Here is a 21,218-nt window from a genome sequence, read left to right on the forward strand (position 1 = left end):
AGAGCTGCAAGGGCTCAGCCCACACACTAGAACTGTCAGAACTGGCAGGAGACTTAGAGAGATCTAGGGAAGCCAACTTGTTTTGCACAGGAGGAGACAGGGGCCCAGAGAGGGGTAGTGGCTTTCCAAGAATACCCAGTGAGCTAGTGTCAGAGCTGTGAGAAGAACCCAGGTTCTCTCAGCCACTCAGTGAAGTTCCCCGGAGATGGCATTCACAGACAAAGGTGAACCAGACGCGTGTGGTAGGATGCTTTCTGTGGATGGGCTGTCAGCTGTGGCTGGAGATGCACAGCTTCTAAGCATTGTATACAGCAAAACTGAAAACCATTCTAAGATCAATGAGAGAAGGTACTGCCAGGTGCCTCTGCTCAACATATAAGGAACCCAGGCTGGCTGTGTTATCCCTACAGCCACCAACCTGGACCCAGAATATGTCCGGAGTTGTGACAGAAACCATCCTGCCATGGGGCCCTTCATCAATCCTCTCACTCAGATGCTCTCTTCAGATGAGGCTGGCCATTCCCATGCCCCTGATCCTCTTTGAAAACTGATAAATGGGTCCTGGAAACTCAAAGATGCTAAGAGTTTTGTCCTGGAAGAGACGGGGGAGACAGCTAGGCCAGGAAGCCAGAATCGTCCCCGTGAATCATTCTGGAGAATGTCACTGCTGTGCCACCACACTCTGGCCCCTGAAATCCTCCCCAGCTCTGTGTGTGGAAAAATACCATTAGATTAACACATTTAACCCAGCAGAAGTGGTCTGGAATGTTTAGCATGACTTTATTTAAGGAAAATAAAGATGGAATTTTAAAAAACCAAAACCAAATTCTTACAGCCTGGCCAACCGAATTCTAACCCTACCAGGGAGTGCTCCCTGCAGGGCTCACAGGCAGCCCCGTCTCCCATGCCAGCTCTGTTTTCTTTATGGCAGTCAGCCAGGAAGCTGAGGAGTGCAAGCAAACCTGGAGAGAGGAGTTTGTGGGTACAGAGGAAAGGCAGAGAGTATCCCGGAAACCAAGATCCGTATGTCAGAACCAGCAAGGTCCTGAGGTCAACGTCAACCACAGCCCAGGGGATGACCTCACCCTTCCGGTGGGACTCTCCTCCTCTGCCCAGGCCCTCCTTATGTCTACAAACCAATTGCATCATTCTTATTATAGAATAATTTGTAACAAAAATAACTGACTGTAGACCTCCTGGGGAGACAGTCTTCGCATTGTTCCCAGGCCCCCTTCATACATACAAACCAAAATGCATCATTCCTATTACAGAATAACTTATTTTTAAAAATAACTGACTGTAGATCTCCTGCCCTCCAAAAATAATGGCATAATCTATCCAGATGTATGTGGTTCTTTACATAAGAAAATATTTCAGTGAGCTTCGGGTAACATCTAAAGAAACGACCTTTGGGTGATGCTAAAAGAAAGCCAGAAAGAGGAAACTGTGAACATTTAAAATATGTTTCTTTTCAGTGTTTGCAAGGACGTCTTTCAGAACTGGGCTCCCCGAGTCACATACCCAGAAGGCAAAGGAAAACAGCAAAATAGCAGTTGGTCCGTTTCTTAGTTCACTGTTATAAAAGTGGCAGTTCCTCACATGATTACCGTATCTGCAAAGGTTACTATATCATCTGCAGGCATCAATACTGTAAGTCAGAGATAAGTTTCACCTCACTAGGGAGTCAGCAACTCACAGAAAAAAGGGTCAAGGCTTTATTTGTTTGGAGGACTAATGCTCGACAGAGTTTGCTGTGGTTCACCACAGGATGCAAAGCTTTTTCTCCAAGGCATGTGGGGATGTGATGTACACAATTAGTCAAAACGTGGGCATACCCAGTGTCCATTCTGCATTCTCAGTGGAGAAAGACGAAGTTCCCCTGGATGGTAGGAGACAAAGACGATTTAACTGCTTAAACATATCAGTGACTAATGCAGTATTTGGCACACGATAGGCAATCAATAAACATGTATTGAGTGGACAAATGAAGAATCAAGTTAAGTAAATGGGTATGGAGTGCTAGGAAACAGAATGACCAGGAGAGACTTAAGGTCTAAGGAGAGATGGTGTGAGGCTCCCTATGGCAGTGAACGTCAATGGCTCAAGTTCCCCAGGGCCAATTAAATTTAGGACATGGATGATTGAAATGCATCGTTAAGGTGTTTTTGTGGTGGAATTTTCAGCAAAGACAAAAACCTTATGTTGGTGGTGCCCAGAGAAATTCAGAGAAAGGAGCTGTGCCCATATTTGGAGGGATTCAGGGAACAGAACAGCTGAAGGAATCAAGGCACAAATGATACTGACAATTAATTAGAGAAAATCATAGGGCGCAGTGATTTTAAGAGCTGAAGCTTCTGAGAATCTACACAGATGCTGACAAGGGAGTTGAATATCTCCCAGTGGGATGGAGGGTTAAGTCTATTCAACATGTATTAAAAATAAGTATTAGAAGGCCTGGCACAGTGCCTCATGCCTAGAATCCCAACCCTTTGAGAGACCAAGGAGAAAGGATTATTGGAACCCAGGAGTTCAAGACCAGCCTGGGCAATATAGTGAGACCCCATCTCCATACACTGAAAAATTTTTTTTTAATTAGCTGGGCATGGTGGGCATGCCTGCAGTCCCAGCAACTCAGAGGCTAGTCAGAGAATTAGCCTTAGATTCTGAGCTAATTAATTATTTTGAGCCCAAGAGTTTCAGGTTACAGTGAGTTATGACCACACCATGGTACTCCTGGGTGACACAGCAAGACACTGCCTCTAAAAATAAATAAATACATAAATAAATAAAAGCATTAGGTAAGGCAGATAGATCTAGAAGCTTTCTCCACTGTCCCCACATTGAGAAAGCTGGACTGCAAATGCATAAAACAGAGAAAACATGATATAGCAAGAACTATACAGAGTAAATGGCGGAACCAAAGAGAAGGAATTCATCTCTCGCAGTCTCCTTTATACCCTCAATCTAGATCAGTTGCTTCCCTTCTCTCTGCCAGTCTGACAGAGATGGACGGAATGACTTCTCTCTCAGTCCTCCCCCTTGAAGAGTCTCTAAGTATCTGAAGAGTTTATACGTTTCCACCTACTCAGCAGCTTCTTTCCCGGTCATTAGCTCAGAACAGGAAGCAGGGGAGAGGTCAGAATTCTACCCGGAAGAGAGCCAGAGGGCCAAAGGCAGCCAGGGCTTATGGCCAGTTAAGGGCATTTGAGGAAAGCAACCTCCCGGAGTACCTAGAGTCTCCACAGAGAACAAAGCCAGTTGCCTCCTGCAAACCTCACTGGCAACCCTTTTCCTCAGCTCCATTCCAACAGTGCCCCAGGCTCACACATGAATTAACAAGAACATAAAAGTCCTATTTGTCTAAGTCATCTCCATGAAGCAATTGGCTCTCCATGCAGCAGGGCCTGACCCCCTGCCACCTCTAGGGATTAAGAGAAGGCATCACAAAGTTGGAGAGTACCAGACCCTACTCAGGCCCTATTCGAACTTTAGAATCGACTCCAGTTATCCAGAGGCAGGAATGGCGGATGACCAAGATGACATTCTTTTCCTCCTGTTTAAAACTCCATTTTAACAATTTATCTTAGCCTTGTACCAACTACCACCCTCAGCTCTGTTATGCCCTTATTTTAAGGGTTTCCAAAGTCAATTCCACTCAGTTCATATGCCCAATTCTACATCCAAGGACGGCACTGTTATTCTTGTGCTAACCAGCCCCCAGCACTGAAGGCTCTCACTTCCATCTCTCTCCACAGTCTTCTTGGTCTGGAAGTCTCCCCAGATTAATCCCCAGTAGCTTCCTAAGGTCTGATGACTCCTCAATTCTCCATACCCTTGGGATAAAGAAATTTAGAATGTCTTTAGTGTACCAAAGACCTTGCTAAGGCCAAGTTCAAACTTGATAATAAGGAGAGGAGAACTGATTTGTCACAAATAAACCAGAATGTCTATATCTAAATGAGAACAACCTTCTTCAAACTAGTCCCTTTGGGAAGCCATACTCACCCCAAATGGGCTTTCATTGCTCCAAAACTATCTCCCCTTTTGAACTGATTTTCAGAACATGTTTAGGAGCCAGACAAGGAAGGGAGCCTTATGATGAAATAACCAAGTCGAGTTTTGAACCCAAACATCTCTCTACCTTATTCCTCAATCTCAGTCCTTAATGACCATTTCTAAATATTAATTTGATTTTTAGAGGTGCATGATGTGTCACCTGGAGATTATTCAAAGCCAGGGACATTGATTCTGGGGTGTTTTTCTGGCAATTGCCTATAAAATTGAGGCAGTTTACCTTTCGGTCATAACTAATGCACTTGACAAAGATGACTGGTTAGTGTCTACCAGCTCAGAGAAACAACGCATTACTATAGTGCCAATGGGTGCGTAACAGAAAGAGCAGTGAAATCAGTTAGGATCAACATGAGATGATCAGGTAAAGGCCCTTATGTCCATGTCCCAAATGCAGGAATCAACCTCCCATCCTTGTAAAGGCAAGTTCACCTCCTCCCTCTGTATCCCACATTCCCTACCCCACTGTCTACGATAGGACTCCATACCCAGATAGAGAAGAATGAAGAACAAGGAAAGAATGTGCAGAACAGAAGAAGGGGCAGACTAGCATGCCAGCAAGCACCAGGGTCTTCAACCAGATGTCCACGGACAATTGCTCCCTCAAGGAACCCAGAGAACTGGGGTGTTTTTCTTTGACCACATTCAGGGGGAAAGAAATTGCAGCCTTCTGGGCATCCCTGCCCCATTCCCATCCCAGGCCTCCCTCTCCATAATGAGTAACTGGCTAAGCTTGGTAATGAATATCACACACTTGTTTTAAATTCATGAAAAACATCTTTTTTAAGTGTTGGGGGCGGGGAAGGCATTTACCTTACAGGCCTCTGCTCCCTCCCCACAACTCCTGGAAGTACCTGCTCCTTTCATTCCTGAGGCCCAGGTAGGGAAGGGAGGCAAGGAGGAGTGCAGAGAGGCTGCTCCTTGGCAGTGCTGACTCCAGAACCCTGAGGGATAATCTCCTCCTGGAAAAGACTTGTGCAAATAGCAAGAACTGTTCCTGAGGGCTGTGTAACGATCTGTCCGAGATGACCTTCTGACTGAGAAGGGAGCATCACCCTCTGCCTACACATACCTCCCACTCAAATGTGTGCACACACACACGCATACAACACGCACACACACACACACACACACACACGTGTGTGTGCTCCCCATACTCAGGCCTCCCCATCGCTGTGCACACACACACGCACACAACATGCACGCACACACACACACACATGTGTGTGTGTGCTCCCCATACTCAGGCCTCCCCATCACCGGCCCTATCACTCACTTGGTTTCAGATCTTCAGGAATGGAGCCCTTCCTCTCCCTCACTCTCCTGACCATAATGCCTCTGAGTGCTTCCTCTAAGTTTCCCCTCTTCTCCTCTCAACATCCCTGAACTACTTCAGACCTTCATTTTTCCCTTCTAGGTTCTCCTTTACCGGCCATATTAATATAGAATTGTTTAACATAACTTTATCACCAAGCCTAGATTACGAACTCCATGATGGTGGATACCAACTCATACTTATCCCTCGGATGCCAGTACTCAGCTCCTGCAAAAGGAATGAAGCCCCTGCCAACCTTTCTCTGAATTCTCCTTGCCCTGCACAAGTACCACCTGCCTTTGATATTAGACTTAACTCACCTCCTGACTCCCAGTTCTTAACCACATTATTCCCACACTGGACTTCTGAAACTACCTGACCTTTTCTTCTGAGGACCCTGCTGGAAGCCATCGGTTAAACAGAAACTGATTCTGTCCAGAGCCAAGTATTCCCCATATTTTAACCTGTCTTCTGGGCCCTTCCTGGGGAATCACACCATGAACTGCATGAAAATTTAAGGCCCAGTGCTGACCCTTTTCACCATGGAACACCAGAGAGACTCTCCACACCTTTGAAAGCATGCAAGCTCTCTTTCGTGACCCAAGGATGCTTCTATGGCTGGAATTGTCAGGTTTCTACAGGCATAAGCCCCCATGACAAGACAGAGAAAGAAGGCTGTCAAGCTAGGATTGAATAAACCCCACAGATATTCCAGCAAGGAGTGCATTAAATTGAGAGGCTGCAGTGAGCAAATCGCTGGAGGCCGGAAGTTTGAGGATGCAGTGAGTAATGATGGCATTTCTGTACTCCAGCCTGGGTGACAGAGCAAGAGCCTGTCTCTTAAAATTAAAAGAAAACAGAATGTATTTAAAAACAGTTCAGTTTGCCTCTAGGAGCTGGGGCAGGTATCACCTGGGAAAAGGCAGGAGGAAACTTTCTTCATATCTTGATTGGAGTCTGGATTACATCAGTAGAAGCATTTGTCAAGACCAAAAAATACAGTTAATATGTATATTTCATTGTATGTAAGTTTCATCTCAAAGAAAAAACTATAAACAAATATTAAATATTTTTAAAGCAGCTTGGTATACCTGTTTCCAACAGATTAATGTCATTAGTGTAATCTAAGCTTTATCCGCCAGTTCTTGTCTCTTGCCCAAACTCTGAAGGTTTCTAGCCCTGCTCACTTGTAGGTTTCTAGCTGCACTTCACCAAGTTACTGCATTCTAACTGTGTGTCTGGCATCTTCACTGGGGCTGGGGTGCACAAACAAATTAAACATGGTCCTTCACTGCACAGCTCAAGTCTAGTGTAGAAAACCAAGCACTGAACAGACAATCCCAGTACCACCTGAGTGATGCACAGATAAAGAGAAGAACAAGGGGATGGTGGAAGTGCCTAGCCCAGAACTCTGCTCTCACTTTGGTGGGGAGAGGAAGGAGTACAAGAAGAATGCCAAGAAAATCTTCCAGGAGCTGGGCACAGTCACTTACACCTGTAACCTCAGCACTTTGGGAGGCCGAGTTGGGTAGACCACAAGGTCAAAAGCTCAAGACCATACTGGCCAATATACTGAAGCCTCGTCTCTACTAAAAATACAAAAATTAGCTGGGCATGGTGGCACATGCCTGTAGTCCCAACTACTCAGGAGGCTGAGACAGGAGAATCGCTTGAACCCAGGAGGCAGAGACTGCAGTGAGCAGAGATGGTGCCATTGCACTCCAGCCTGGTGACAGAGTGAGATTCCATCTCAAAAAAAAAAAAAAATTAAATCTTCCAGGAAGAAGGTATTTCTGATCTGAATCTTGAAGGATGAGTAGGAAGAAGCCCTGTCATCTAATCGTAGGAGGGCATTAAAGACAATACACAGAAGAAAACATGTGAAGAGCCAGAGGCAAGAAAAAACTAAATCTATGTAAGAAACTAAAAGAAATTTAATGTGACTGAGGCAGTCTCAATGAGGGAGTGAGAAGGGTTGAAACTGAAGGGGTAGACAGACACCAGCTCATGAAAGACAGTGTGTGCTCTGCACATAGTTTGCCTACTAGAAATCACTTAGACAGCTGGGAGATGGAACTTGAGACTGTCAGAGGGAAAACCAGTTGTGAAGCTGTTTCTTCAGTGGACATAAAAAATGGCAAGGCCCCCAGGCAGAGGCTTCTGAGCTAGAGCCGTGGGGTTGACACTTGATAAACCCCAGTGTCCTTGTACATAGGGGGCCAGGAGAAGGAAAAATGTGAAATTACCCTCAGATTTCTGTTTAGATAACTGGGTGAAGGCCAGTACTGTTAATAAGAACAGAAAATGGTGCAGGAGGAGCAGCAGGTGATGGGGAAGATGCGGGGAAGGTAGGTGAGGCCAGTTTCGACCCCTAGGGTTCACCCTGTTACTGCCCATCCGTCAGTGGATATCAGTGTTCGGGAGAGGGGTCTGGGCTGGAATGAAAATGTGGGAGTCAGCAATGTGACTCCAAGAATGAGTCACACAGGACAGTGTGTAAGAGGAGAGAAGAAAAGGGCTAAGAATAGAACACCGGAGAATATGGAAGGGGCAGGTGAGGTGCGTGAAAGTGGGGCTGAAGGGTGGTCAAAAAAAGGAGAGCGAGAGAAAGAAAGAAAACCCCAGCACCTCCAAAGATGAGTGGTTCTAACAGTGTCAGAGCCCACAGAGATCAGATCAGATTAAGGCTGGAAAGTGGTGACTGTATCTGAGCACCTTGGCAAGGAAGTGTCTCCGTTCCAGGGATGGTGGTGAAAACACCACAGGATGGTAAGAACGCAAAGCAAAACACGGATGTTGAGGCCAAAAAAAATGGAGTTGTTTTCAAAAAGCTCGGTTGCAGGATTGGAAAGAAGCTGGACAGGGATAGTATAAAGGGAACATTTTGCTTGTTTTTAAGATGTCTATATGTTGAAGGGAAAAAGCCAAGAGGGGCTCACAATGAAGCACACAACAGGAGAGACGGCGGGAGCTCAGATGGACTGAGGTCCTGTGGAGGTGGAGGAAGACACCCAGAGCACAGGGAAGAGCCCCAGAAAGTGGATCTGTGCTTTTCCTGCTCGAATTTTATAAGTATCCTGGTCACACTGCAGAGACGAGAGTCAGAGAGATTACGTGGCATGCCCAAAATCACTCAGCCTCTAACTGGTGGAGCAGAACTTTGCTTCAGTCCCATAGGCTAGGAGGAGCATGGTTTCTCTTCCAGGGTGGAGTCCCCTGCTACCACCGATTGTCCCTTCATCTGTCTGAGATCCTTGTCCACTGTGTACCTTCTCAAAGAAAGACCACAGTCTACTCATCTTTATCTGTCTGGGCCCAGCACGGTGCCTGGCACAGAAAGAGCACCTCAGGAAACAAATCTCAGTCTGTTTTCACAAAGTTTCCAGGAACAGGGCAAGGGCAGGCTCCACTCCATGGAGAGAAGACATCTCAGGGAAGTAACCAGCTTAGTCAGGAGCAGAAACCCAGATTCCAAGTTATCCTCAGCTCCCCACCTTGGGTATGGAATAGACGGAGGAAATTGACCAATTTTGACACATGTATTCCTACACAAAACCTGTAGGATAAGAACGATCATTTCTCAGGTCAGGCGCAGTGGCTCACGCCTGTAATCCCAGTGCTTTGGGAGGCCGAGGTGGGCAGATCACCTGAGGTTGACAGTTTGAGACCAGCCTGACCAACATGGAGAAACCCTGTCTCTACTAAAAATATGAAATTAGCCGGACATGGTAGCGCATGCCTGTATTCCCAGCCATTGCACAACAGCCTGGGCAACAAGAGCGAAACTCCATCTCAAAAAAAAAAGAATGATCATTTCCCACCATCAAATGCAAAACAGCTGAAGTGTAACATGAGAGCTGGAATCAATAATACGGTATTGAATTTGGGATTTTTGCTGGAAGACTAGATTTTAGGTGCTCTCATACACACACACACACACACACACACACACACACACACGGCTAATTATGCGAAATGATGGAGATGTTCATTTGTTTGACTATAGTAACCATTTCACTATCTACGTGTGTATCAAAACACCATGTTACACCTTAGATATTACCATAAAATAAAAGAAGAAAGTAAAACAATTGAAGTGGACGAGCGGATTGCCTCTCTGAAGGCCACACAGCTAGTAAACAGCAAAATCGAGTTACAAACCCATATCTCCAGGACTGTTTCTGCCATTTCAAAGCAAACACAAGTCTGCAGGAAGGGTTGCTGAGGCAGAGAGAAGCACCTTTGGATATTCCACTTATCTGGATTATCCACACCGCTGGCCTCCCTCTCCTATCCGAAGGGCAAACTGGGAACTGACTTCATACTCTGGCTAACTTACCAGAACTTTCTGTGGTAGGGGATCATTAGCTGGGACTGAAGACACCTTAGTCAGGGCCTACTGAGGCTGGGGAGCTCTGCTTACCATACGGAGAACCACAGAGAGGACAGCAACCTCTCTGGACCTTAGTCAGGAGGGGTCCCCAAATGCTATGAGGGCAGCCTCCTGGGATGGGCTTAGCCCACTCAAGGGAAGCCTCAGCCACCCCCACTCTCTCCTGATGTCTTGGACCCCCCTCCTGTTTCCAGGTGGAAGGAGAGCTTTCTGGGCACAGCTCCCTGCCAGGGCCCTCTCCAGAAACCTCTCACAGTCTCCCCAGGACCCCAGATGTGATCAGATTTGGGAGCCCAGGGACAAGTAAGTTGGGGAAGGGAGAGGCAGGCAAAGGATGCCAGTCAGGACAGTGCCAGCTCTGGAGCTGCTGTCCAGGACCTACCTGCAGGGAAGGCGGGTACCAGCCGGCCCCAACCAGCCATTGTTGACTTAACAGGTGGCTCTGAGGTGGGAGAAGAGGAGGAGGAGAACACACCACTGGAAAACTGGTTCCCATTGGTCCCTGTCATGCTTAAAAGAGGCCCAGAGAGGCAGTCTGGACACCTCAGATCCCAGGATCTCCAAGGATTTGGTGGCATACCCACTCCAGCACACAGAGGCATGAGGTTCATGACTCTCCTCTTCCTGGCAGCTCTGGCAGAAGCCCTGGTCTGTGCCTGTGAGTATGGCTCTTCCCCTACACCCAACCATATCGTCCCCGGAAGACTGGCCCCTGCCTTCATTTTCCCTTCCCCTCGTCGGCAGAGGCAGTTCTCCCATGTCTGTCTCTGTAGCCCACTCTTGCCTCCCACTGGGTTCTCCACACAGAGGCCCTGTGCCCACTGGTCAGAGGAAGCCGGGAGCCCCCTGGCCCCAACACAGCTCTGCACGCCTCTCCTCTCAGTCTGTGGTCGGCCCTCTGCTCCAGCCACTCGGGCACTCTTTTTCCCCTCAATGAACCATGCCATTTCCTACCGCCAAGACTTCTGCACAACCTCTGTCTTTCCCCCTGCCCATTCTTTCACCCACTCATGTCAACCTCCCTCCTATTCAACTTCCAAGTCTGCCCCTCTGGTTCTCTGTCTCCATGTATTTCCTCACAGAAGCCTTACTGAAGCCCCAGAATCATTTAGGTCCCTGTTTTTCATTTTATTGCCTCCTGTATTTTTCCTTCCTAGCACTATCACAAATGTAATTAAATAATTGTTTGTGTAATTATGTTAATTCCTCCAAATCCCCCACTGACTGTCAGCTTCCCTGAGCAAACGCTATCTGTCTTCCTCATAGCTGTATCTCCAGCCTCTAACACCACTGGCTTCCCACCCCTATCTGAAGGGCAAACTGGGAACTGACTTCATACTCTGGCTAACTTGTCTGGTGATAATGTGTGCTTCATTCATCCTGTTGGAAGAATAAAGAAATGGGGACTCTAGGCAGCCCTGGCTGGATATGGTTCATGCAACTGCACCCTAATTGACATGGTCACTGTTTCCTCCTTTGCAGATGACGAAGAGGCTGCCTCTGCCCCAGGAGCAGGGAACCGTGAGTCCTTCCTCTTCCTCCTGCCCCAGTCCTGGGTGGGAGGGCTAATGACGGGGTGTATGAGTGGAGGAAGTCATAGAAGCAGAAGAGGGGTCCAGAGGAAGGAGAGTTGGGAGGCTGGCTTTTTGGAGATACTGAAAAGGGAGACTTCCTGCGAGACTCACACATGGGAGAAGGACAGAGCCCGGGGGAACGGGTAGCCCTGTATGGATGTAGAAGTTGAGTAAGAAAAAAGGGAAAGAAAGGAAAACTTGCCTTGAGCAAGAGGAGGAACTTAACACTAGATAGGTTCAGAAGTTTTCATCATGTCCCACCCTCACCACCAATTTCAATTCAAAAACCTTTCATGTGGTTCCCCATTTCCCATCACAAAACTCTTACCTCCTAGTCTGACAGTGAGGGTATTCATGACCTAGATCCAGGATACTTTTCAAATATAATTTCCCCAGACTCCACTGCTTGTATTCCCCACATCAAATGTTACACATTTGTCTCATCCGGCAAAATGAGTAACTTTCTATTACCCAACATTCCTCCTCCCCAGGCGCCTTTCAACCCCTCCCTGTCCATGCTCTATCAAGCTTCAAGCCCCAGCTGCTCTCTGAGGCCTTCCCTGCCCGGTGGGTGTGGTGCCTCTTTCTGTCCCCATCTCTCCTTTCATCCCTCCCTCCTCTGGGCTTTCCATATGTAGCAGTTTTGTCTCCTTTCCTAGACAATAAACCCTTGAGAGAGGGATCTAATTCTCATTCATTTCTGCTTCCCCAGCCGTGTACACACTCAGGATACTTAACAGCAGAAAGATAAACTGTATTTCCTTACACCTTCACTGCACTGTGAGCCCCAACCACAGCACACACCTGCACTCCCCCCCGCCTTCTCACACACAACCCAGAGGGAACACCGGGCACCTTGATCTCTTCTCAGACGCCCCTGGTATGTCTCACACCAATGCGATAAGAGAAGTTTTGATTCTCCACATAAACAAATGGATTGTTTATAGCTGCAGAAGCCCCCTTCAGAGACTGTCAAATTTCTGTCCTCATCCACCAGCCTGCCCAGAAGAGAGAAGCTAGTGCCCTCTGCAAAACCTCTGCACACTAAGAGGCTGGTATAAGGGATGAAAACTAGGGGGAGTCTCTTTAAGGTGATCTTTCTGCCAACATGACTTTACTTTCCCTAAGCCATAATCCACTCTAGAAAAAGGCCCTGGAAGAGCAGGAAAAGTCCTGGAGACAGCAGGAAAAAAGCTTGAGGGATGCTAAAAAACCTAGCACATCGTGAAAGTCAAGCTCTAGAGGAATTGAAGACAAGGAGCTACCCTCAAGCCAGACCTTGAGGGAGTAAGCACCACCCGTGCCCCCGGGGAAGAGCGGAGGGAGCTATCATTCCTCTCACCCCTCCCCCTTGCAGCTTCCCATAAGGTATCAGCAGCTCAAGAGGAAAATGCAGGTGAAGACCCAAGGTTAGCCAGACAGCCACCAAAGCTAAGGAGGCAGAGATCCAGCCTTCTGGGTAAGCCTCTTTGCCAATGCCTGGCATAGAATTCTGATGCATGCAACAGCAGGATCTATCTGGGGGCCAGTCTGCACTCACAGGCACAAGTCAAGCACAGGGACACAGCTACATCTATACTCCTAGGGAGGGGTTGGGGGGTGCACACCTGCTTCTACACACAGAGTTTCTGGGCCATAGGTTTTGCAGCTTATACTGGACCACCAACCTTCCCATGACAGAGAAGTTGGTTCCCTCAGCAAAGTCACTTCACCCTAGGGGTGACCGTGTTGCCTAGGAAGGTAGAAGGGAAGGTAGTTCTCCTATAAAGGAAGCAGTTTTTCTGCTTGCATGACCTCTTCTTTTCTGAATCCACCCTAGAAAAAGGCCTAGAGGCAGCAAAAAAAGCTTTGGGAGGAGTTGAAAACCTAGCAAAAGACGCAGTTGACGATCTAGAAAATATAGGTAAAGGTAAGTACGTCCCCACTGCTCCCTCAGGACCAGCCTCAGCCTCCACCCCTTGCATGAGACCTGAAACTGCCACAGCCCCCGCCATTGACACTGAAGACCCCTCACTGTGCTTTCAAATGTCTCCAATATCTCATGCGGATTTAAATGGCCATTCTTGTCTGATATTGATTCTCCCTGCGATCTAACTTGCTTCATTTTATTGCTCTTACCCCCTGTCCCTGCTAACGCGGGGAAGAGGGTGGGTCCTTGGGGCTCCATTGAATCTAACCTCCATCCCTCTGACTTCTGTGTAAGCCCTTCCAGGCCTCAGTGAGTTTGGAAAGCAAAAGACAGAGTTGAGGAGGAATGGAAGGGGTGGAGCTGGCACCTGGGACCCTGGAATCCTTACTCATATTCTCTTCCTTCCCCCTACCCCCAACCCTCTCTCCCTTCCCTTCCCCTTCCGCCTTTCCTCCTCCCCCTTCCCCTTTCTCCCTTCCCTTCCCCCTCCCTCTCCTTCCCCAACTCCCTTGCTCTCTTTCCCTTCCTTTTGTCTTCCTACCTCTTTCCCCCATTTTTTCTATGGCTGTCCTAGAAACTATTCATGATGCTAAAGACATCCTTGACTCAGCACTACGGCTGTAAGGAGAAGCTGAGAAATGATGCCCAGGAGCAGCGGGCTTTAAGTCTTCAGCCCAAAACCTAAAAAAAAAAAAAAAAATTTTAAACAGCTATTAAATTGAAAGCATCTGTAATACTTGGAGTATGTGTGTGTTTTCCTTAAGAAGAGGTGGGGTAAGAAACTTGGCCAGGAGCCCACGAGGCTGGAGGAGCACCCCATGAGGCTTCAGTTGGCACCCTGGCCCTTACAGCTTCCTGAACCACAGCTTCCAGACCCAACCTTCCCAGAGAGCAAAGCTGCAGCAAGTTCTTTGATTCATACCCAGCCTCTCACCCATATTTGCAAGGGCTAAGCCTCAAGTCCCAAACCGGTGGCCTCCTTATCCCTCACTCTGCCTGCCCAACAGTGTTTTACCCTGCATCAGTGTTGAGGGGGACTTTTCCCATTGCCCTGGAATTGGCTCTAGGACCCACAGCTAGAATCATAGACCCCCAAGCACCCCACATTCCATGAAGAACTGACATCTGGAGCCTGCCCACCATCCTGGGACTTTCTTGGAGCTAGAAAAGCCAGCCCAACCCCAATCAGCCACAGGATTATCATTCTCTGCCCTGTGGAGAAGGATAAAAAAATGGAATCATCCGGGTCACTGGCTCTGTGGTGAATGCAGTGTTCATGGCAAAGAGATTTTTCCCGAACAGCTCCATGGAAGAAGGGAGGGAGATGCTTCTTCTACCCTTCAGGTGAAGGGCTGTGGAAATCACTCCAAGATTGAAGGTTCCCGTCCAGGAGGAGACAGGCATCTCCCCTCCAACCTCCCACCCCCCAGATGAATGCACCCTCTAGACTGACCTGAAGCTGCCCAGACTGGAGCACAGTAGGTCAGCTCTTGAGAAAGCCATGTCCCCAGGCATCAAGAGTATATTAACTAGGGAAGGCTAACCTACTATAAACAGCGATCCAAGATACAATTGCACAAACACCAGCTCATGTACAAGTCAAGTTGGTTTGCTCCAGATTTGGGGGCAAGAGGCAATAGTCTGTCTTCTCCACAAAGTCATTTAAGGATACAAGGATGTCAATAGCCCTGCCATCTTCAATACCTGGCTTCAAGATCATTCTATCATCTTCATCACCTTTCCAATCACAGAAGCAGGGAGGAGCATGGAACAGATTTCTTGGAGGTGTGTATGAGCTATACCAGCAAGTAATACAAGAGCCCACTCCCAGTGGCCACACCTAACTGCAAGGACTGGAAATGCCTAGCAGGAAGATGATCAGAGTGAATGTTTGTGTCCCTATAGCAACTTCTGCCACAGGGCAAAGTGAACAAAAAAGCAGGTACCTGTTTATCATCTGACATTTCTAGAGGCAAGAAGTTTTTCATGGTAGCCCATGGAAGAGATGCAAGAAGACACTCTTTTCCCAGGCTCCTGAGGCCACTGAAGGGCAAGGAAGAGAACTTAGGATTCCCATTGCTCTCATGAGTACATTTAAAGAGGGTCAACAGACAAGAACCAGCATGAGGGGCTTCCAGGCTGGATGGGAGGAGGCAGCACTTGGTGAGAGGGTTGACAGTGTGGGCCACTGGCCTAAGGGAACTGCCACTCTTTGAGGGGCTCCACACAATGGCAGGGCTGTGGTGAAGCTAACCACCACCTATCTGGTGACCATCACAGCCTGCTTCTGTGGAGGCCTCCAGAGAAGCAGAAGAATGGAGACCAAGCCGAGAAGAGATCAGGATTTCTCCCTCATTGACTGTGACCAGTGACCTTGAAAGATCTCTGTCTGCCTCGTCCCACCTCCCCTGAGATCCAGAACCAGACCTGACCCCTTTTCATGTCTCTCCAGTGAAGCATATGCTAGGGAGGGGAAAGGAGGTAAGATTTTAAGCTGGATGGACTCTCAACAACCACAAGGAACTAGGACGCATGGAATCCTCTCAACATGTCATGAAAAAATGGAAAAGGGAGATTTGACAACACATACAAGATGCCCCTCACTTTAGGTTGGGGTTACATCCTGATAAGCCCGTTGTAAGTTGAAAATGTAAGTTAAAAGTAAATTTAATGTACCTAAGCTACTGAACATCATAGCCTAGTGTTGGCTATCTTACATGTGCTCAAAACAGTTACATACACCTAAAACTGGGCAAAATCATCTAACACAAACCCTATTTATATAATAAAACCCTATTTTATTTTTTAGTGTTGAATAGCTCATGTTATTTATTGAACACCATAATGACAGTAGAAAACAGAATGCTTTTATGGGTACTAGAAGTATGGGTTCTACTGAATGTGTGTTGTTTTCTCACTGACATAAAGTCAAAAAATTGTAAGTCAGGGACTATCTGTATTTGGGAGCATTGTTTGAGGAAAAACACACTCCACCAAGTCCTGCCTATTCAAGAAATGATTATTTCTAAAAATAAACCCACAAGCATCAGGATTTGTCATAACGATGATCAAGGGGCCAAGCACGGTGGCTCACGCCTGTAATCCCAGCACTGTGGGAGGCCGAGGCAGGTGGATTGCCTGAGCTCAGGAGTTTGAGATCAGCCTGGCCAACATGCTGAAACCCCGTCTCTACTAAAAATACCAAAAAAAAATTAGCCGGGCATGGTGCCACATGCCTGTAATCCCAGCTACTCAGGAGACTGAGGCAGGAGAATTGCTTGAACCTGGGAGGTGGAGGTTGCAGTGAGCGGAGATTGCTCCATTGCACTCCAGACTGGGTAACAGAGCAAGACTCTATTTCAAAAAAAAGGACAGCCATTTCTAAAGGGGTCTTCTGTTATGTAAACTAAAATTTCAAATCTAATTCTCAAGATGTTAAGGAAAAAGCAAAGAGAGAAACAGAAACAAAGGCAGAGCATGATAAAGCAAGAGAGATTAAATGTTGACATTTGGGAGCTCGAGTCCCCAGTGGATCTAGAAAGAGGATGTAAAAATTCTTTGTACGACTTTTACAAATCCTTTGTAAGTCTGAAGTTATTTCAAAACAAAAAGTAGGTAATAAATATGTTAATTAGCTGGATTTAGCCATTCCACAATGCACACATATTTCAAAACATCACATTGTACATGATAAATATATACAATTTTCATTTGTCAACTTTTAATTAATTTTAAAATAATAAAAATATTACACAAAATGTTTAGAAATAGAAAATCAGATTTCACAAGAAAATCCAGATTTCTAATTTTCCTTGGCAGCCATCAGCTCAAGGCAGGAGCAGCTGGCCACTTTACAAAGGGCGGGCACACTCCAATCTGCTCCAGCTCTGCCACTCCCTCCTGATTTCCTCCACCTGAAAGGGAAGGACAATTACTACTTATCATCGCACCTGTGCTGCTGTTTGCCTTGTACCTGGACTGCCTCGCTCATTAATGGTCCCTGCTTGATTCCTGTAAGCGTTGAAATTTGCAATCCCTAGCCCTGGCCTTTGACTCCAAGTCCCTTTCTAGATATTGCCAGATGACGTAGCTAGACCCCATGTGAGTCATGAGAATCCTTTTTGCTTAGACCACAGGCAGGAAGAGGGCCCGTTCATGTCTGCTTTGTGGACCGTTCCACAGCTTCCTGAATCTTACCCCTTCACCTGTGAAACCAAGACAGAAAAGAAATCCTTCACCTTAAGGTCTAGTAAAAGCTTTCTTTTATTTAAAAAAAAAAAAAAAAAAAGAAGAAGAAGCTTTTCTTTTCTGCATATAACATGTCTTCTTCTTCTCTGGGCCCAGTTGGTGTCCACCAACCCTTCCAAAATCAAAATGCTAAAGGGTACTGTCCTAGTTAATTTTATATGTCAACTTGGCTGGACCACAATGCCCAGATATATGGTCAAACATTATTCTGATGTTTTTGTGAGAGTGTTCTTGGAAGAGATTAACGTTTAAATTGGTAGACCTTGAGTAAGGCAGATTGCCCTTCATAACTGTGGGTGGGCCTCATCCAATCAATTGGGGCCTGAATAGAACAAAAGATTGACCTCCCCTGAGCAAGAAAACCTTCTGCCAGCAGGTGGCCTTCAGACTTGAACCACAGCATCAGCTATTTCCTGGGTCTTCAGCCCGACCTCCTTCAGACCTGAACTACAGATTTTGGACTTGCCTGCCTCCATCGTCACATGAACTAATTTTTTAAAATAAATCACCCCTCTCTCTCTCTTTCTCTCTGTGTCTCAATCTCTCTTTCTCTCTCTCTGTCTCAATCTCTCTATATATGTGTGTGTGTGTGTGCCTGTGTGTCTATAAATATTCATACTATATATTTTATATTGATATACTATTTATATATTACTATTGATACTAAATATATAAATACACATAGATACAAATACACACATATCCAATTGGTACTATTTCCTTGGAGAACCCTAACGAATACAGGTGCTGATTAGTTAAAACTAGAGAAACTTAATGTTACAGAGGCTTCATATTTATTTTAAAATGGAATTTAATATTCCAGCTAGGAGTTGTGGTTGCCAGCAGAGACTCTGAAGCTAGGAAGCCCACGTTGAAATCCAACCCTGCCACTCACTAGCTGTGTCATCGTGGGCCAGCGTCTTCAGCTGCCTTTGCCTTAGTCTGCTTATCTAGAAAGTAAGAGTATTCATAGTACTTCATCTCATTGGGTTGTTAGGCGGATTAAATGAGATTAAAATGTATAAAGCTCTGAGAATAGTGCTTGGCACATGCTACATGCTGTATGTATGTTAAAGAATCAGAATTCGCATTTTTAAAAATTTCACTCTATTGCTTTGTCTTTACACCTCCCCAGTGGCCAAGATGGAAGATCAGGGGCATGAGAGGAGTGTGGCAGAGCTTGTGCAGGCCACAGGGCTTGGCAGAGAAGGCCAGCCATGTCGAGCACAGCAGCCAGAGTGGTCCTCCGAGATCAGCATATGCCTGTGTCTTCAATGTAGGAGCTGTCTACCCGAAACAGTCTATGTCACTTCCTCCCTTTGGAGTCTGCTTCCCCACCAGCCCCCAGAACAGGGCTTAACACACAAGGAGGGGAATGAGGAAAAGATATTCATCATGGGTCAGACGGGAACTGGTGTATCAGTGGAGGAGTGCTGGCAGAAAACAGCACACTCAGGAGGGCTTTTTAAAAAGACTCCTTAAAGAAAAATATATCTATTATTTATAGAGATTCAAGTAAGGACTAGCAACAGCAGGAAGCCTGAAGCAGCAGGGTGGCTGGGGGGTGGGGGAATAATGTTACCTGACACCAAGAGATGGCGCTCTGCAACAAGAACCAGACAGAAGCTGCAGTCAGAGAGAAACACAGCTATCACCACACCATGCTGCATTAAGTATCTGTGGCTGCAAAAATTATTCAAACATTTGGTGGCTTCACACATTATTTCTTAGCCACAGTTGCTGTGGGTCAGCAGTCCAGGTACAGATGTGCCCTCAGACTCAGAATCTCTGCTGAGGCTACAGTCAAGGTATCATCGAGACTGCTGTCACCTCAAAACTCAGCTGAGGAAGGATCCACTTCCAAGCTCCATCACATGGTAGCTGGCAGGGTTCAATTCCTCACAGATAATTGAACTGAGGGCCTCAGTCCCTCACTGGCTACGGGCTGGGGGCTGCCCTCGGTTTCTTGCCATGTCGGCCTCTCCACCGGACGCTGCAGACCACGGCCACTCGCTTCATCAGAGCAAGCTGAGAAGATCTAGAGACATAGTGTGTGTAAACAAGACTAAAGATGGCCAGGCGCAATGGCTCATACCTATAATCCCAGCACTTTGAAAGGCCAAGGCAGGCAGATCACAAGGTCATGGGTTTGAGACCAGCTTGGCCAACATAGTGAAACCCTGTCTCTACTAGAGATTAAAAAAAAAAAAAAAAAAAAAACTAGCTGGGCATGGTGGCGGGTGCCTGTAGTTCCAGCTACTCGGGAGGCTGAGACAGGAGAATCGCTTAAATCTGGGAGGTAGAAGTTGTGGTGAGCCGAGATTGCGCCACATAGTCTCAGAAGTGACTACCTCATTACTTCACCATCTTCTATTTGTTAGGAGTGAATCTCAAGACCCAGCCCAGTTAAGCAGAGGAAATTACAGCAGGGCACCAATGCCAAGACGTGGGCATCACGAGGAGCTATCTCTGAAGTCATCCTACCACACATACCAAAGCAAGGAAGGGAGCAGGAGGAACAAATGCCTTGACCTCTCCCTCTTCCCATCCTCCCATCTCCCACCTGTGTCTCTTGTTGGCCAAACTCAACTCGAAGCTAGAGGGCATGGGAGCCCAAGAGATACAGTCCCTAGGCGTCCTTCCAGACCAGTGCAGAGACGAAAGAGAATAGACTGAGGCACAGGGGAGAGAGGTACAACGAGCAGCACATGAGACAAGACACAGATCAGCGAGCTGACAGTCATCATGGAGGTCAGATACCCTAGAAGACAAGACATCGCACAGAGCTGCCCCTCACCCATATCCATGAGGTCTGTCTCTTTCCTCTAATCTATGCATCCAATTCTTTTCCAGGCTCTATAATTTGGGGTAACATTCCTCCTGGACCCTGTCATAGAGTAATTTTTTTTTTTTTTTGAGACAGTCTCACACTGTCTCCCAGGCTGGAGTGCAGTGGCGTGATACTGGCTCACTGCAACCTCCACCTCCCAGGTTCAACCTATTCTCCTGCCTCGGCCTCCCGAGTAGCTGGGATTACAGGTGTCTGCCACCATGCCTAGCTAATTTTTTGTATTTTAAGTAGGGACAGGGTTTCACCATGTTGGCCAGGTTGGTCTCAAACTCCCGACCTCATGATTTGCCTGCCTCGGCCCCTCAAGGGACAGGCATTACAGGCATGAGCCACTACATCCGGCCAACAAATGTCCCTACATTTCACCTCATCCCTATTTATGTAATACTTGCCTCTTTAATTACTCAGGCCAGGAGGAAGATGTGGGAGAGGAAAGGGCTATGCAGTGACATTTGGAAAGACCCTGCTCTGTGACAGTTCTAGTGTTGACACCAAAGTTCCTATTTCCTCTTAGAAAAGCCTTGTGCAAATAGCGTAATTTGCTCCTGTTGACTCTTTTAATGTGCTCATGGCGCCTGTTTGGGATCTAGATTTGTTTGGGACCTGCAAGACTTCTTCTGCAGTGTACACATACGTGCACACATGTATGTGCACATACCCAGGGCACTGGTGCCATCAAAACTTTCTCTTGTTCCTCAGCCTTCCCATTCCAGGTAAGGCCACCATCTGCGAGGCTCCCAGGCCCAGACCCTCAGGCAGGTAGTAATTGCTAAGGCTTTAATGTCCCACCCCATTAATTTTATCTTCCTTTATCTCCTGAAAAGATTAATGCTCTAAACCCTGGCACCCAAAACACT

General features: G+C 46.9%; 1 protein-coding gene across 1 annotated transcript; it reads left to right on the forward strand.

Annotated features, from left to right (window-relative positions):
- The first annotated feature begins 9,777 nt into the window (after positions 1–9,777).
- Positions 9,778–13,447, forward strand: DCD (dermcidin). Its single transcript, XM_032244565.1, has 4 exons — positions 9,778–10,437; positions 11,262–11,300; positions 12,711–12,812; positions 13,173–13,447. The coding sequence occupies exons 1-4, from the start codon at positions 10,287–10,289 to the stop codon at positions 13,445–13,447; spliced, it is 567 nt and encodes a 188-aa protein (XP_032100456.1). The 5' UTR covers positions 9,778–10,286.
- Positions 13,448–21,218: the final 7,771 nt, after the last annotated feature.

Source organism: Sapajus apella, unplaced genomic scaffold (assembly GCF_009761245.1).
Source record: "Sapajus apella isolate SASKATOON/1434 unplaced genomic scaffold, GSC_monkey_1.0 scaffold2, whole genome shotgun sequence".
NCBI lineage: Eukaryota > Metazoa > Chordata > Mammalia > Primates > Cebidae > Sapajus > Sapajus apella.